This window comes from Lycium ferocissimum, unplaced genomic scaffold, assembly GCF_029784015.1.
Source record: "Lycium ferocissimum isolate CSIRO_LF1 unplaced genomic scaffold, AGI_CSIRO_Lferr_CH_V1 ctg7520, whole genome shotgun sequence".
Lineage (NCBI taxonomy): Eukaryota > Viridiplantae > Streptophyta > Magnoliopsida > Solanales > Solanaceae > Lycium > Lycium ferocissimum.
Window position 1 is genome coordinate 17,133 of NW_026726817.1, and position 19,639 is coordinate 36,771.

Here is a 19,639-nt window from a genome sequence, read left to right on the forward strand (position 1 = left end):
GAAAAGTCATGCACGCAACGGTATTACATCAGATGTGTTGACCCAACCTGCATTTGGCGTTTCCACAGTTCAAGGTTCAGAGGATCAGAACTTTTCAAAGTAGTTAACTTTGAAAAGAGACATAGTTGTTCAATAAATTTCATCACCTCTGACATGAGGAATGCAACTTCAAAAGTCATAGCGGAATACATTACAGACCTAGTACGCCATACACTACAAGAGATAACACCCAAATTTGTCATTGAAGAAATGAGAAGCAGATATGGCTTGCACATTGGTTACCACAAAGCATGGCGTTCCCTCCAACACGCTTATAATGTCATAAGAGGAAGCCCAGAAAATAACTACACACTTCTACCGCAATATCTTCACATGATGAAATTAAGAAATCCTGGAACAGTTGCTAACATCAAATGGACCGCGACAATAAGTTTAAGTATGCTTTTTTCGCTTATGGAGCATCAATTGAGGGTTGGAAACACTGCAGACCAGTAATGATGGTGGATGCAACCTTCTTGAAATCAAAATACCGCGGTGTGCTCATGATAGCAGTAGCAAAGGATGGAAACAACAACATATTTCCTCTCGCATTTGGTATTGCAGACTCTGAGAATAATGAATCCTACAGGTGGTTCTTCAGACACGTGAAAAAGGTGTTTGGCACGCGCAAAGACCTATCAATTCTTTCCGATCGCCACGCATCAATTGCAACTGCAATCAAAGAACTGTATCCAGATACCCAGCATGGAATATGCATCTACCACATGGAGAAGAACTTGCAAAAATATTTCCCATCCGAAGCGATCCTATCACTGTTCTACAATGCAGCAACTACCTACAAACAGGCAGAGTTTTGTACCTATATGTCACAAATACAACAAATTGACCCAAAAGCTACAGAATACATAGAAGAAGAACCACCGGAAAGATGGGTACGTTCATTCCACGCCAACAGGCGTTACAACATGCTCACAAAAAATAATGTCGAGACAATGAATTATGTATTGAGGAAAGCAAGGGAGTTGCCACTAATGGCATGTATTGATTACATCCAGAACAAGCTGCAAAATTGGTTTTACCAGAGAAAATTGGATGCAACAGGACCGTCCCATGACTTGACATGTTGGGCTGAAAAGATTCTGCTTGAAAAGATAAGTAGAGGCTTCACAATGAAAGTAAGTACATTTTACCAACACACACTTCAATATTAGTTTGGTGAGCAATGCATAGTTTAATTTTAACCAAACACAAAAGTTATGCTGGATAAAGGAAGAACTATGACCCTATTTTTATACTTCGTTCTGGCTTGGGAAGGAAAGGGCAGACTCTTATTTTAACTAGCATGGAATTATCGGTAAGGGCATAACTATGACACTGTTTTTATGCTCACAATGAAAGTAAGTAGATTTTACCAACACACACTTCAATCTTAGTTTTATGAGCAATGTATAGTTTAAATTTAACCAAACACAAAAGTTATGCTGGACAAAGGAACAACTATGACCCTATTTTATACTTAGTTCTGCCGGAAGAGCAGACTCTTATTTTCACTGTACAGGAAGTATGCCGGAAAGGGCATAACTCTCACATAATCTGAAAATTGCCACAAAAAATATCACTCATTTATATTGTCAATTTCCACAGGTAGAAAACATAACTCCCGTCAAATTTGTTGTGAAAGATGAAGGATATCAATACAATGTAGACTGAAGAATATGACTTGTGAGTGCTTGGAGTTCCAAACTGACGAGTTACCGTGCACACATGCCATGGCGGTTATAGACAAAAGAAGTTTGCCAAAATCTACATACTGTGCGGACTGGTTCAAGAAACAAGCCTGCCAAGAGACATACAAAGGTGAAATACTATCAGTTGGAAATCAAGACTCATGGATTATTCCACAAAACATTATGGATATTAAAATAACGCCGCCGATGTTAAAATAAGACCTGGAAGAAAACAAACAAAAAGATATCGCCCAAGAAGAGAATCGACAAAGTACACATACAGATGTGGTAGATGCAAGTTCTTTGGACACACTAGGGCAACCTGTAACCACAGTCCAGCTCTCAATCCATATTCAAGAAGATACAGGAAGAGGAAATTGTCATCCTAACATCACACTCTTATACATGGTTTATATGAATTTATCTTATGATTCTTGACGCATAATGCACACTCTGCCTGAAAGAAATGGCAAAACTTTGGTATTACTAAGGCGAGACTTCAAGCATCTTATCACACATTTATTCTTCTGTCCATTCTTTCTTTTATTATTTTCTTTTACTAAGTTGTTATCTTCTTGTTGTTGATAATAAAAAACTATATAATAGCAAGAGATAAATGTCCCTACATGAAATCTACAATTCTCTACCATAAAACATTGAGGAAAAAGAAAAAAAAAAATCATCAACTTTAATTATCCAGTTTTATAATTTATGCCTCCTGTGGCAGGTATAACGAGCTTTTTGTTGGGAAAACAAAATTGGTATCTCAAAGACTACATCCTGGTAAGTTTAATAGATGTATGCCTTGGGACATAACAATATTGTTTCTCTCTGTTGTTTTCATGTTTTACATTTATGCCGGAACCGGCAGGTCTTCCGCTTACAAAATAAATAAGTATGCCGTTAGGGGCATACTTATGTGCTTTGTTGTTTATAAAATATTTTAAAATGCTTTGAAAAATTGGATAAAACATTCAAGACAATACAATTAACACTAAGTAAAATATTTCATTCATTCATAGCAAAATTTCATTCATACAAATATTGGAGAGGAAAAAAAAAAAAAAAAAAACAACAACAACATAGACTAAAAATAAAAATTCATTCATACTAAAACAACAATTATGGCGTCTCAACTAATCCCAATAAAATGCGTTCTGACTGTTCAAAAAAGTTAAAAGGTTTTGTCTTTGTTGCTGGTTGTGGCAAGTTCTCTGAACTTAATTTCTGCCGGAAAGGGTGGAACTTCTGTTCATAAAATGACAAACTATGCCGACCCCGGCAAACTCCTATTACATAACCACCATAAATTTGGTTTTCAACAAAATAACAGCTTTCCGTCACAAATAATCCCCAATAAATGCATTTTGGCTGGTCAATAACTTCAAAGGGTTTGTCTTTGTTGCTGGTTATGGCAAGTTTTCTGAACTTAAATTCTGCCGGAATGGGCAGAACTTCTATTTACATAATGAGAAACTATGCCGACCCCGGCAAACTTCTATTACATAACAACCATGAAGTTGTGATGGAAAGGGCATAACTTGGATTTTCAACAAAATAACAGCTTTTATGAACAGAGAAGTTGAGATTAAAAATGAACACCATCAAATTACAAAGGGGCTTAAAGTTGAAATTTATAACACAAACAAACTATACAATCTTATAACATTTACAAAAAACACAAGGGCGCACGAAAAAAAAAAAATTACATAGTGCAAAAATAACTAAGACAAACTATTTTTTTCCTTTCTTCACAGATCTTGCTCAACTAAAACAAACTATTTTTTTGCTTTCTTCACAGATCTTGCTCTCTTTTTCATCTCATACTCACTCCATATCGTTATGCTCATGATAATCACTTCCCTGTATCTGGTGGCGTGTCATAACCCTTTTTCAGCTTATCTTTCCCATGACAAACCAAATTGATTGACCACTCTTTCATGTAGTTCATCAAACCAGAACCATCCCAATCAGCAGGATTTTGACCACTAATCAGCATATCAGCAAACTTGATCAAAAAACGACCACAATTATAATCTCTGAAAGTCATAAAAGAGAGATGTTTTAGAACAACAGAAAAGCAAAAACAATAAAAAAAATAAAAATCAACAAAAAACAACGGAAAAAGCTAAAAAAATATAAGAATGAAACGTACGATCCTTGCTTTGGACAGGCAGCCCAGGTATATGTCAGATTATTGAAGTTATTGTATGATGGCCTGAATAATTGAAAATCATTGATCATCAACAACTTAGGGATCATACCACAGTAGGCCTCGACAATGCGAACCAAATGATCATCATTATGATTGAGTGAGTTATAAACTACCAATTTACGCTCATCAATCATGAAAACAGCAAGTACATAGTGAGAAATTGCTTTAGGATCATCATATCCTGGGCGAATAGGAATTAATACCCTGTCGACATTCTCCCATGATATACCACATTTTCCTCTTCTCCCATACACAATATTACTAAGCAAAAATGCATCATCACTGCCGCCACCAAACCAGTGGTAATTAACCGGGTCTTCGTAGTATCTATTGATGTCAAATTGCACAAGCTGATCAAACATCATATCTACGGTTGTGTACTTAACAAAGACATTGGCGAATTTTGGAGGATGATACATCATTTTCTTCCTCAAATAATATAGCATCACATCAATATCTTGTGTTAAGGAAAAAAAAAATAGCGATTCAGCGATAAAAAAAAAAAAAAAAAAAAAAGCAATAACTAATAGAAAAATAAGAAAAGAAAAAGTAAAAGACAATCACAAATCTCATCATTAAGCGCATAGACATCATGGCACAGCTTCAAAAAAAAAAAACATCCTATATTTTGGCTTAAAATCACCCAACTTATAAACTTCACTGAGTTGGTTCAACTTTCCAGGATACATTACCTCGTCTTCAGCCCTGATTAAAGAAAAGGGAACAAAAATTACAAAAATACAGGCAGAAGTTTGGTTCACAGAAAGGGAAATTTATGAACAAGTTTTGAACAATATGCCGGAAGGGGCAAACCTTATGCTTGAAAAAGGGAAAAGTATGCCGGAAGGGGCAAGATTTAAGTTTCAAAAAGTAAAAGTATGCCGGAGTGGGCAGAAAATAACTTTCCAAAAGAGATGAGTATGCCGGAGGAGGCAGAACATGAGTTTGCAATAAAATGTGAAAGTATGCCGGAAGGGGCAAGAGCTAAGTTTCAAAAAGTAAAAGTATACCGGTTTAGGCAGAAATATAACTTTGCGAAAAAAGTTAGTATGCCGGAGTAGGCAGAACATGAGTTTGCAATAAAAGGGGGGATTATGCCAGGAGGGGCAAAAATACAGAGATTGTACTTAAAAGACTGAAAAAGAAAAAAACATAAACCCAAAATAAGGAAGAAAAATGCAAGAAAGCACACACATAACTAACAACTTACCCAGTAGGTCGAAAGTTACTTGGTGGAAGATTTCGAGGATTGATAAATTTTTTCCAAAAGTTCACAGCAACTTTGCTTTTGATGTAATGGAATGGGCACATCCTTCTGTACTCTTCATTCCAGTCACTTTCGTCCTTCCGTGACCCAAAAGGAAGATCATTACGTCCAGAATATAGCATCCATCCGGGTGCCGGGGTATCACCCACTGCTTTCCTTTTCCTCTGGCGCCTTGTCTTCAAGGAAGATAGCACTTCCGCCACTTCAACAATAGGTTCTTCTTCAGCAAGAGGATGGGTTTGAATAACAGTACTCTCTTTGACAGCGGAAGAAGCGACATTTACAATATCTTCAAAGGACACATATCGAAAATTGTCCTCCATTCCTTGAGAGTTATCACCCTTTCCATCAACAACAGCAGACTCCCTTGGAGTGGTGACTTGAACCGGGTCTGCATTGGCAGGTTCGGTCCTCAATGGCTCAACCGTTTTAATAGGCTCGGGCATAACACCAATATGAGGAACAACAGCGCGTTCATCACCCTCTTTAGAAACTTGAGCTTCAGGTGTTTCACATCTTATAGGCTCAAGATTTTCAACTGTTGTTTGCTCAAGATTTTGAGGCATATCTCCTTTTGGTGGAGATACGTTGGATTCTTCGTGATTGGCGTCACGAAAGCTGTTCACCGCCCAATTGTTCCTCCACAACAACCTACATAAAGTAACAAATTAAGAAACACAACATCCATCATCGAAGTTCTGCAAGTGGTAAAAGATTGAAAATTATGTCAAAACAGGCAGAAGTTAGGTTCACAAAAAGGAAAATTTATCAACAAATTTTGAAAAATATGCCGGAAGGGGCAAACCTTATGCTTGAAAAAGGAAAAGTATGCCGGAAGGGGCAAGATTTAAGTTTCAAAAAGTAAAAGTATGCCGGAGTGGGCAGAAAATAACTTTTCAAAAGAGATGAGTATGCCGGAGGAGGCAGAACATGAGTTTGCAAAATAAAATGTGAAAGTATGCCGGAAGGGGCAAGAGCTAAGTCGCAAAAAGTAAAAGTATACCGGTGTAGGCAGAAATATAACTTTGCGAAAAAAGGTAGTATGCCGGAGTAGGCAGAACATGAGTTTGCAATAAAAGGGGGGATTATGCCAGGAGGGGCAAAACTATCATTTGCATAAGCAAAACAAAAAAGAGCACACAAAGTGTCAACTACAAGAAAAGTGTGCCAGGCAACTTAGGTTTAGAAAACAACAAAGTATAAATGTAAATTTACCGAAGGCAATTCAGCCTCAATGTTTTCAGTTGCATTTCCTTCAGCTTGAGATACAATGGATTCATCATGGTGAGGCGACACCAACGTATCACCCTCTTCTGTCCTATCATCTCTAAGCGGGGAGATAAATCTCGTTCGAGATGATCGAAACAAAAAATATCATCTTGAGTTTGCTCAAGATTTTCAGGCGTATGTCCTTTGGGTGGAGATACGTTGGATTCTTCGAGATTGGCATCACGAAACTGTTCACCGCCCAATTGTTCCTCCACAACAACCTACATAAAGTAACAAATTAAGAAACACAACATCAATCATCGAAGCAAAAATATTAAAATAAAAAATTAACAAATTCTGCAAGTGGTAAAAGATTGAAAATTATGTCAAAACAGGCAGAAGTTAGGTTCACAAAAAGGAAGATTTATCAACAAGTTTTGAAAAATATGCCGGAAGGGGCAAACCTTATGCTTGAAAAAGGAAAAAGTATGCCGGAAGGGGCAAGATTTAAGTTTCAAAAAGTAAAAGTATGCTGGAGTGGGCAGAAAATAACTTTCCAAAAGAGATGAGTATGCCGGATGAGGCAGAACATGAGTTTGCAAAATAAAATGTGAAAGTATGCAGTCGCAAAAAGTAAAAGTATACCGGTGTAGGCAGAAATATAACTTTGCGAAAAAAAGGTAGTATGCTGGAGTAGGCAGAACATGAGTTTGCAATAAAAGGGGGGGTATGCCAGGAGGGGCAAAACTATCATTTGCATAAGCAAAAACAAAAAAGAGCACGCAAAGTGTCAACTACAAGAAAAAGTGCCGAGGCAACTTAGGTTTAGAAAACAACAAAGTATAAATGTAAATTTACCGAAGGACCTCAACGTTTTCAATTGCATTTCCTTCAGCTTGAGATACAATGGATTCATCATGATGAGGCGACACCAACGTATCACCCTCTTCTGTCCTATCATCTGGCAGGAGATAAATCTCGTTCGAGATGATCGAAAAACCAGCGCGTCATCTTGAGTTTGCTCAAGATTTTCGAGCGTATGTCCTTTGGGTGGAGATACGTTGGATTCTTCGAGATTGGCATCACGAAACTGTTCACCGCCCAATTGTTCCTCCACAACAACCTACATAAAGTAACAAATTAAGAAACACAACATCAATCATCGAAGCAAAAATATTAAAATAAAAAATTAACAAATTCTGCAAGTGGTAAAAGATTGAAAATTATGTCAAAACAGGCAGAAGTTAGGTTCACAAAAAGGAAGATTTATCAACAAGTTTTGAAAAATATGCCGGAAGGGGCAAACCTTATGCTTGAAAAAGGGGCAAGATTTAAGTTTCAAAAAGTAAAAGTATGCCGGAGTGGGCAGAAAATAACTTTCCAAAAGAGATGAGTATGCCGGAGGAGGCAAAACATGAGTTTGCAAAATAAAATGTGAAAGTATGCCGGAAGGGGCAAGAGCTAAGTCGCAAAAAGTAAAAGTATACCGGTGTAGGCAGAAATATAACTTTGCGAAAAAAGGTAGTATGCCGGAGTAGGCAGAACATGAGTTTGTAATAAAGGGGGGGGGGGGGGTATGCCAGGAGGGGCAAAACTATCATTTGCATAAGCAAAAATAGAAAAGAGCACACAAAGTGTCAACTACAAGAAAAGTGTGCCAAGCAACTTAGGTTTAGAAAACAACAAAGTATAAATGTAAATTTACCGAAGGCAATTCAGCCTCAACGTTTTCAATTGCATTTCCTTCAGCTTGAGATACAATGGATTCATCATGATGAGGCGACACCAACGTATCACCCTCTTCTGTCCTATCATCTCTGGCAGGAGATAAATCTCGTTCGAGATGATCAAAAACCACCGCAATATCATCTTGAGTTTGCTCAAGATTTTCAGGCGTATGTCCTTTGGGTGGAGATACGTTGAATTCTTCGAGATTAGCGTCACGAAACTGTTCACCGCCCAATTGTTCCTCCACAACAACCTACATAAAGTAACAAATTAAGAAACACAACATCAATCATCGAAGCAAAAATATTAAAATAAAAAATTAACAAATTCTGCAAGTGGTAAAAGATTGAAAATTATGTCAAAACAGGCAGAAGTTAGGTTCACAAAAAGGAAAATTTATCAACAAGTTTTGAAAAATATGCCGGAAGGGCAAACCTTATGCTTGAAAAAGGGAAAAGTATGCCGGAAGGGGCAAGATTTAAGTTTCAAAAAGTAAAAGTATGCCGGAGTGGGCAGAAAATAACTTTCCAAAAGAGATGAGTATGCCGGAGGAGGCAGAACATGAGTTTGCAAAATAAAATGTGAAAGTATGCCGGAAGGGGCAAGAGCTAAGTTTCAAAAAGTAAAAGTATGCCGGTGTAGGCAGAAATATAACTTTGCAAAAAAAGGTAGTATGCCGGAGTAGGCAGAACATGAGTTTGCAATAAAAGGGGGGATTATGCCAGGAGGGAAAAACTATCATTTGCATAAGCAAAACAAAAAAGAGCACACAAAGTGTCAACTACCAGAAAAGTGTGATAGGCAACTTAGGTTTAGAAAACAATAAAGTATAAATGTAAATTTACCGAAGGCAATTCAGCCTCAACATTTTCGATTGCATTTAAACTTGAGATACAATGGATTCATCATGGTGAGGCGACACCAACGTATTCTCTTTTCGTCCTATCATCTCTGCGGCAGGAGATAAATCTCGTTCGAGATGATCGTAAACAAGAAAAGATCATCTTGAGTTTGCTCAAGATTTTCGAGCGTATGTCCTTTGGGTGGAGATACGTTGGATTCTTCGAGATTGGCATCACGAAACTGTTCACCGCCCAATTGTTCCTCCACAACAACCTACATAAAGTAACAAATTAAGAAACACAACATCAATCATCGAAGCAAAAATATTAAAATAAAAAATTAACAAATTTCAAATGGTAAAAGATTGAAAATTATGTCAAAACCGAAGTTAGGTTCACAAAAAGGAAAATTTATCAACAAGTTTTGAAAAATATCCGGAAGGGCAAACCTTATGCTTGAAAAAGGGAAAAGTATGCCGGAAGGGCAAGATTTAAGTTTCAAAAAGTAAAAGTATCGGATGGGCGTAAAATAACTTTCCAAAAGAGATGAGTATGCGGAGGAGAGGCAAAACATGAGTTTGCAAAATAAAATGTGAAAGTATCGGAAGGGGCAAGAGCTAAGTCGCAAAAAGTAAAAGTATACCGGTGTAGGCGTAAATATAACTTTGCGAAAAAAGGTAGTATTTTCGAACATGAGTTTGCAATAAAAGGGGGAAGAGGGCAAAACTATCATTTGCATAAGCAAAACAAAAAAGAGCACACAAAGTGTCAACTACAAGAAAAGTGTGCCAGGCAACTTAGGTTTAGAAAACAACAAAGTATAAATGTAAATTTTGCCTCAACGTTTTTCGGTTGCAACTTGAGATACAATTTGAGGCGACACCAACGTATCACCCTCTTTTGTCCTATCATTCGGCGGGAGATAAATCTCGTTCGAGATGATCGAAACCATTTGCGTCATCTTGAGTTTGCTCAAGAAGCGTATGTCCTTTGGGTGGAGATACGTTGGATTCTTCGCGATTGGTGTCATGAAATTGTTCACCGCCCAATTGTTCCTCCACAACAACCTACATAAAGTAACAAATTAAGAAACACAACATCAATCATCGAAGCAAAAATATTAAAATAAAAAATTAACAAATTCTGCAAGTGGTAAAAGATTGAAAATTATGTCAAAACCAGAAGTTAGGTTCACAAAAAGGAAAATTTATCAACAAGTTTTGAAAAATATGGAAAGGGCAAACCTTATGCTTGAAAAAGGGAAAAGTACGGAAGGGCAAGATTTAAGTTTCAAAAAGTAAAGAAATTAAAATAACTTTCTAAAAGAGAAAAAGATCGGAGGAGGCAAATCGAGTTTGCAAAATAAAATGTTTATGCCGGAAGGGGCAAGAGCTAAGTTTCAAAAAGTAAAATTATGTGTAGGCAAAAATATAACTTTCTTTAAAAACATGAGTTTGCAATAAAAGGGGGGATTATGCCGGAGCAAAACTATCATTTGCATAAGCAAAACAAAAAAAGAGCACACAAAGTGTTAACTACCAGAAAAGTGTGCCAGGCAACTTAGGTTTAGAAAACAACAAAGTATAAATGTAAAATTACCGAAGGCAATTCACCTCAAGATTGCATTTAGAGATTGAACTTGTTCAACATCTGTCTCCATAGGACATGTCACATTTGCTTGGCCTTCTCCAAAAACATGTTCAAATGCATTGTCCCTATCAGCTGCCACATTTGTAGATTGAGGACCATCCGGAAGCCATGGATTAGGAGAAGCATCTGCATCTTGTAATGTCTTGCGTAATTTTCTTCTCTTGTAAAATCGGATTTTACCTCCCAACTCGTCTCATCAAAGGTTCTTTCACTAGAAACGGCTTGCACATCTTCCATCCGAATTTCTTGATTACTTTCAACAGCCTCAACATTAGACAAATCAACACCAAACGAGTTGCCCCCTCATATTCAAAGATCCCAAAATGCTTGTTCAATATCAGCAATATCTTCACCAACATGAGACTGCACCGATCTTCTTCGTTGGCCAACGGAAGATTGCTCAACATTTTTACGAGACCTGGCTTGTTTAGTTTTCCTTTTAGCAGCAGCACTTTTACGAACAGATCTTGTACTCTTGCGTCTACCCTTTTCAACATGACAAGGAGAATCAACATGTCGACGAACATTTTCAGCATCAGGAGCAGTTTGGGATTCAAAATTTAATCCTGCTTTTTGCAGAGCAGAAATCAGCTGATCCATCCGGACCTTCTCCTGCTGTTGATTATTCAAAATCCTATCCAATTTAACATCACAAACATTTTTCAGGAACTGTGAAAATAAACAAATACAGCAAAGTGTTAAACTCAAGAGAAAAAAAAAAGAACAAAACTTTTAGAGGAAAAACAGACAGGAACGATGAGAAATACCTCAATGCGACGCTCTAGAGAAGAGCTTTCAGTGGATTTGCCAGCAATATTGGCATCTTCAGATTCACTTCCATCACCACTTGAATTGTCCGGAGATTCATCAACCACCCCTTTACCTCGCTATTGAAATAAAATCCATACAACAATAAATAATAATTACATCAAAACAAAAAAAGAAAACCACATTAAAAGTTGACACGAAAAGTAAAGGGCAATAAACACCATTACCTTTCTCGTGTACTCTTCGGATACAAGCAATTTCTTGACATCATTGAATTGTGGAGATTTATTACTGACATACGACAACATCAGAGGTTCACGACAATCGCCAACAATTTCAACATATTGTCTGCGATAGTCATTGAACCTAGACCAAACCCAAACGCTAAAGCCATAAACAAAACCAACAACACCATAATCAATGGTATGTCTGTTTATCCCTTGCTTATATATTGATTTGAAACACCTCAGGAGTTCAGCAAAACACAAAGACCCCCAATTAAACTGCTCAAACAATTCGTCCTCTATGTATACAATATCTTGCCACAATACCTTCTTATCAATCCTACCGCCCAATAAGACACGACCAAGAATGTATACCTCGCTAGCATCACCGCATCAAGGTCATCTTCAAAATCTACATTTTCAGCACTCATCACATTCTTCAAATCCCTCATTTCCAAATTCCTTTTACCATCTTCAACACCAAAATATCTTCTCAAAAGACGATTGCCATTGGTTTTGTTATATTTAGCATAGAAAGATCTAGGAGGTTCAGTAATTGATAACCCAGTGACTCTCTTAAATGATTGGTCTGTAAATGTCACAAGTTTATCTTGTATATTAAAATGCATTTCATTGGTTTCAGAACAGTGAACTTCCGACAACAACATAAAATTCACCAAGATACCCGACATTTTTATATTATGTAATTCCATAAATTTCCCAAAAGGACGATTCTTCAAAATTACCAACTGTTCTTTTGTAAGAAATTTCTCAACAAATTTAACAAACTTTTCATCCCCTCGCCATACAGAGACTGATGCGTGTGTCTGTCCACTCTTCCGGAGGAATATAATAGTCAACAACTTGTCCAAATTGACGTCTCATGATTTAGCACACTGACATGAACAAAACATAAAATTCAATCAGGGAAAAAAAAAAAGGAAAAAAAAACACATAAAAAACATTACCAACAAAAATACATTAACACAATGCATTACGAAAAACGTAAAAAAAGAAAAAGAAAAAAAAAACAGAAAACCCTATTCAAATAAAATACAGACACAAACAATTGAAGGAAATAACTTATCAACAAGTAATAAAATAGTAACTAATAACTTACAGATGAAATTGAAACCCCACTAAGAGAAATCAATCAAAAAACTGATAAAGATGATATAGGAAACGTGACAAAGCAACTGCCTTCTTCAGCTTTAAAATGAACAAATGAAAATAAAAAGTAAATTACAGGAAGAGCGGGCAAATATATATTGAACAATTTTTTTTTTAAAACTGCACACGTGCTAACCACGTGACAAAACTTATGCCGAAAGAGGCATAATGTAAGTGTGCTAAGAATAAAAGTTTGCCGTTGTGGGCATAACTGTGTGGCTTTATATAGAAGTTCAAATTAGTCGATTTTAAATTGGAATAACTGTTGAAACGATTGGATTTCAATTGAATGAGGATACAGGGAGTTTTGCAGTTTTTTCTAAAAAAAAAAAACCAAAACAGTTAGTGAAATTTGAATTGAAGTAACTGTTGCAATTATTGACAAAAATACAAAGAGTTTTCAGTTTTTTCTTTTTTCTTTTTTTTTTTTAAAAAAGAAAAGAATTAATACATTTTCAATTGGAAGTAAATGTAGCAATACCTATTAGAGATATTGGGAATAAGAGTCACTTTTTCATTATCTTTTTTTATTTCTAGCGAAAAAAAAAAGCTGTTACTACGAATTTAGAAGTATGAAACGTAACTTAATTAAACGGCAAACTTATGCCGGAGGCGGCAAGCTTATTTGGCTTGACTTTTGCATATTAAGCTCTTTGGATTTCAATTGGATGAGGATACAGCAAGTTTTGCAGTTTTTTTTTTAAAAAAAAACCAAAAACAGTTACTCAAATTTAAATTGGAGTAACTGTCGCAACTATTGACAAAAATACAAAGAATTTTTTAGTTTTTCTTTCCATTTTTATTTTTTTTTAAAAACAAAACAATTAATACATTTAATTGGAAGAATTTGAGATATTTTGGAACAAGAGTCACTTTTTAATTATCTTTTTTATTTTTTGACAGAAGGAAAAAAACAAAAATGGCAAAAGTATGCCGGTTTTTTCATTTTTCTTTATATATTAAATGAAAAACCAATTTACATTTTCGAAAAGGGGGAAACAAATAACAAAACAATAAATAACAACAAAAAAATCAATTCATTAATTATGAATAATTTTTAAATTGGAAAGTTATCAAAATGAACATTTATGGTTTAGAAATCACTTTTGGAAAATTAAGTATAAATGAGTTAAGACAAAACCAATTTCTAAGGAAAAGAAAGATGTTTTGGAGAAAGGATGGGTAAGTGAAACTTTTTCCAATTGATTATTTTTTTTTTTGAAACAAAAGCCTAAAAAAAAACAATCAATAGGACATCTTTTAGAAATTAACTTTTGAATTTAAAAAGGAAAAATTGAACCCGACCGAATTTGAAACTATATAAAGGGTAATAACCCCTTTTTTTTATTTCAAAAAAACAGAAATTTTAAGAGAGAGAGAGAGAGAGAGTAAAAAGTGAAGTAGTGTTTTAGGGAATTGTAAATTTTTTTTTTTTGAGGATATTGTATTAACAAGAAAAAAATGAATCTTTTCTTTTTGGTAATTTAAGTTTATTCTCGGAGATAAATCGTTAAATAATTGTGTAGTTTTAGTTAAAGTTGGAAAAAGTGTGGGCTGTTTTATTACATTTTTACGAAATGAAATAAAAACCAATTTTTTACATATATATTTTTTTTTTTTTAGGAAAAAAACAAGTGGCCTAATCATAGTATGAAAATCATGACAATAACTTATGGCAAAGGAAATTGCGGAAAAGTAAAAGATTTTTTCTTTTTTCAAAGGCATATTCCATGCTTTTTATGACTTCAAAATGTTTCCGTAACCTTCTTGTCTTCAAAAGCTAAAAGTCCATGGTTCTTAAAACATTCATGATTTCAAATTGATTTTATGATGGTGACGACGATAATGATGACTATTCTAAGAACTCAAGTTTAATTTCAAAGCTAGTATTTTACAAAATTTTCTCAATTTTATACAAAAAAAATACAAAGTGTTTAAAGTTACCCTTTCTTTCTTTATATTTCGAATAACATATAAATCCAAGGAAGTTAAATAGTGCTTGACATTGTCTTTAATTCTCAAAATTCTTCATGATGATTTAGTTTTTTTGATATTCTACTCGTGCATACGGTTAGTATATCATTCACGAGTAACGTAATTGCAAATTGCAAACGATTAGAGGGCCGGGTATGTATATTGTATATTTTCCCATAATGGGAAAACGGTGTATGACTATTTCACCGAGTCCCTCATGTACGATATAAAGTTTCACTGGGGGCCAATTATATGATTAATTCATTTAAATCGGTATATTATATAATTTCTTATAACATCTTCACGTTTTCTAAATCAATTTAACAAATTTTCCTTTTCAAATTCATGATGTTTTGAGAAAGCTTGGTGATCCTTTGATCTTTATATTACACTTTGATGCATCCTTTTGATAACTTGAGGGGAAACATACGTGGGTTGTGTATATACGATTTGTCACTATATCGATGTAGTTCGTCTTGGATTGAAAAAGTGGCAGCCTTTCTTGCATATTTGTTATGTTTTGGTTATAAGGAGAAAAAATGACAATTCAAAAAGCAATTCATAATTTTTTCATCTTCTTTGTTTCCATCTTCGTTTCTCAAATCTTTCTCGGTGTAAGCAAATACCAATTAGGATAACCATCATCTTCTTTATTTCCATCTTCGCATCTCGACGTTTTTACTATCTTAAAACTGCTACTTCATTTACATTTTGTGATGCTTCATTAGAAGAAAACACATAATCTCCGCATTGAAAAGCATCATTAATTGTAGCAATTTCTTTAAGTGCTTTTTTTTGCGCGGTCTTCATTTTCTTTCACAAATTCCTTTTCAACCGAGAAAGAGTTTGAGTTTTATCGCAACTTGACTTGATGAAGAAACAACAAGACATCGAGCATATCGAGCATGGGAGAGGTCTCATTTTTGTAGACCTTGCTTTACAAAGCATATTCTCCATACATTCCTGCAAATCTTTTCCAAGATGTGCATCTAACTTCACCTCATCATTCACTGAATAACCCAAATCAGGTTGTCTTTTACCAGATGCACAAGCTTTACAAGATTTGTTTTCGCTATGCAGTCGAACTAAACTTTCAACACAATGCATCACATAATCAAATTTACTTTCCAAACTCGTCAAGTCTACTTTCTAAACAAGTTCTTTTAGCACTTTCGTGAAGCTGCTACACATGACTTTGTTTCATCATGTACACGAACTAAGCTATCCACAGCATTAATCGCACCAACAAAATTTTTATCCAATTCTTCGAAACGGCTATCCAAAGACTACAAAACAAGGAAAAAAAAATTTAAACAAAGAAGAAAAGAAAATGAGAATAAACAAAAACAACGAATGCAGCATGCAAAGTATACATATCATATTAACAAACTCAAAAATAAAAAAATAAAAAGCCATACCTTTACTTGATTGACAATTGTAGATCGTTCATCATCAAGTTGCTTCTTCACACTAGACAAAACACCCTGTATAACAGATCAATAAAACAACACATTACTTTTGATGCCATTAAATTAATGTTGAACAAGTATGCCGGACCCGGCAGAACTGAAGTCTGAAAATGAAAACAGTTTGCCGGTAGGGGCAGAATTCAAATATGAAAGGAGAAATGTATGCCGGAAGGGGCAGATTTTAAGTTTGCAAAACCAAAAAATATGCCTCAAGGGCATAAACTTTCATTTCCAAAACCAAAACAGAGAAGACTGCAAAATGTGTTACCTACTAAAATAAGTCTCAAAATGAGAACAGTATGCCGGTAGGGGCAGAACTGAAATATGAAAGGAGAAATGTATGCCGGAAGGGGCAGATTCTACGTTTGCAAAACCAAAAAGTATGCCTCAAGGGGCATAAACTTTCATTTCCATAACCAAAACAGAAAAGACTACAAAAATGTCTCCTACTAAAATACTCTACCACAAGGCCTCTAACTCAGAATTCAGTTAAACAACCAAAAACACAAAAGGCAAAGTACAACTTACATCAACTATCTGAGAAGTAACTTGAGATGGCAAAACCGCACGGGAAGAACAAGGGCCTGAATCATCAGGAAATTTAAGTGCAACTGGATAATCCAGCATCTCTTGTTCCGTACCAACAACAACAGCATGGACAATAAATTTCTTGAATCTCTATAACACAATATAAACACATCAATTAGACAAAAACACAAAAAATAACAAGAGGGAAAAAGAACCAAGAAAAAGAAGCATCAACAAAAAGGAAACACATACTTTTTCAGCATGAAAGAAATTATCATTAATAACTTTATAATCAACTTGCTTTGAAGGACCCCAAGACAACATACGAGGAGACTTTAGACCATGAAAACTTGAAAACCCTCGAAAGATAGGGAAAACCTCCAACAGCCACACATTTAAAGCGTAAAGGAAACCACTAATCATATAACGTGTAGATGGCATGCTCTTGAAAGTCTTCACACAACCACGAATCGACCGTACCAACCAATTAAAACTAAGAGAACCCCAAGGATAAGACACTCGAAGACGTCATCATCAATTATCTTCATTAGATGACCTTTAACAACACATTTCTCATTACGACCCAACAAAACCCTCTCCATTATATAGACCTCAAAGCAAGTCTAACAGATCACTAGATCTTTCCCAAAAACCACCAAGAGTACGATTACTTGACTTGATCGTAAGAAACTCTTGAGATCACACAACCTTATTCTATCCCGATTTGGAAAATAAAGTCTCAACAATCTATTTGGTCCGCTAGACACAACACTAAAATCGCCAACACAAGAATCCAAACCAAAGAATAAGACGGAAAGACTCGGAATCAAATACACACACGCGATCAAATATCTTAAACTTTAACGCACTATCATTACTAGATGAAAGTTGCGATAAGATCAAGCAATGGAAAATACTATCACTCAGGTGGACATCAACCAAATCCATAAACTGTCCAAACACACCCTTTTTCAACAAGTCCAATTGAGAGACACTCAAAAAGGACAAAATCAAACTCCGAAAATGAAAATCACCACTCCACATGCCACCTCCTTCAACCCAGTGTTCAAACTTAACCAAGGGATGTTCCTCCTATAAAAGAAAAATTAATGTCAACAGAAACCAAGAATTTACATAAGAATAAACCAAAAATGAGAATGAAAATAATTAACATATACCATAATACAAAATCAGCCCCTAAACTGGTACACAAATACCTGCATAATAGAAGAAAGAACCAAAACACATAAGATTGCATAAAAAGCCAACATTATTAACAAAACAACACCAAAAACACATAAGATTGCATAAAAACCAAAATTATTAACAAGACAACACCAAAAAATCAAGACACACATAAATTAACTTAATTCATGAAGTTATGCCGGAACAGGCATAACTTCAGTTTCAAAAACCAAGAACTCTGCCGGACCCGGCATATGTTGCCTCAGACAAACACAGTCTTCATGAAAACACAGGTTACTAAACAAAAGACAACACCAAAAATCTTAAACTAATGTTCACAGGCAAAAATAAACATATTCAACACATTGAAAACCAAAAAACATACAAAATAACTTCATTCATACAAAATATTACCACCAAACTTCAAAAAATGCCAATTTTTTTTTCCTATAATCAGGAAAACATATAAACTTTCATAAAAACCAACATTATTAAAAAAAAACACCAAAAAATCAAAACACATACAAACTAACTTAAATCACGAAATTATGCCGGAATAGGCATAAATTCAGTTTCAAAAAATAAAAATTCTGCCGGAACAGGCATATGCCGCCTCACACAAACACATTCTTCACAAAAACCAGATTATTAAACAAAAACAACACCAACAACATAAAACAGCTGTTCACAGGCAAAACTTCAAAGATTCAACAAAGAGAAAACCAAAACGCATATCAAAATCAACTAAAACATATTACGACATTCATAATACGACATTCAAAAAACCAAAATATAACATGGGGAACGAAACTAAAGTTCAAAAAATCATACGTACACTTTAACAAAACACTATAATTTTAAATAAAAAAGGATCAATTAAATATAAAAAACGACGAAGACAAAGATATCAATTCAACAAACAACAATTTAACATAAAAACAAATATTGAAACGAGGAAAATATCCAAATTCGTACCTAAATTTTAGAACAGATAAAACAGACACAAACAGAGGAGGAACGAAGAAGCAAAAAAGGAAAAGAAAAGGGCAAATAACGAAATAGAAAGGGTTTTAATGGGGTAAGGGTAATTTCGTCAAAAAACTTTCATTAAACAGGCGGCAGGGGCAAAAATTAAAGAAGGCATAAATAAGGGGCAAAAATTAAAGAAGGCATAAATGAGGGGCAAAATATAAAGACCAGCCCAAAAGACGGGCACTCCGCGCAAAAAAAAGAGTTCAAACCTGGAACCTATGAATTTTAGCCGAAGGACAAAATTTAAAGATTTCAAATATGAGGGGCAAAATTTAAAGACCACCCCAAAAGAAGGGCAGTTCTGCGGATTGCCCAAATCAAAATGAGTCCAACAAAAAAGAGCAGGCCTAACTCGGGTTCAGCCCCAAGGAAAGTAAAAAAGGACAAAAAATTTTAAACTTGTCCTAAACAAAAATAGAATAGGAAAGTAACAACAATCTGATATTGTTGCCCTAAAATCTCGCGTTGTCTCTCTCTTCTCCACTGCTTCTCTCTCTACACTGCCGGTGCAAAAATGATGAAGCAACCAGAGTTTGGTGGCAAATTCAACTTTGTGACAGGCTTGAGCTGATTTGCACCTAGGATCATTGATCAATTCGACTTCCTTCTGCTTCAAAAGTACTGTGTAAGCTTCATCTCTTGTCATAGTTG

At 35.2% G+C, this 19,639-nt stretch overlaps 2 protein-coding genes across 2 annotated transcripts; one reads left to right on the plus strand and one right to left on the minus strand.

Moving 5' to 3' along the window:
• The first annotated feature begins 497 nt into the window (after positions 1–497).
• On the plus strand, positions 498–1,710 carry LOC132045655 (uncharacterized). Its single transcript, XM_059436231.1, has 2 exons — positions 498–1,175; positions 1,645–1,710. The coding sequence occupies exons 1-2, from the start codon at positions 498–500 to the stop codon at positions 1,708–1,710; spliced, it is 744 nt and encodes a 247-aa protein (XP_059292214.1).
• Positions 1,711–15,700: 13,990 nt separating this feature from the next.
• Positions 15,701–17,289, minus strand: LOC132045656 (uncharacterized). Its single transcript, XM_059436232.1, has 4 exons — positions 17,024–17,289; positions 16,772–16,921; positions 16,193–16,258; positions 15,701–16,060 (listed from the first exon to the last, which is right to left on the minus strand). Exons 1-4 carry the CDS (start codon positions 17,210–17,212, stop codon positions 15,938–15,940), a joined length of 528 nt encoding a protein of 175 aa, XP_059292215.1. The 5' UTR covers positions 17,213–17,289; the 3' UTR covers positions 15,701–15,937.
• Positions 17,290–19,639: the final 2,350 nt, after the last annotated feature.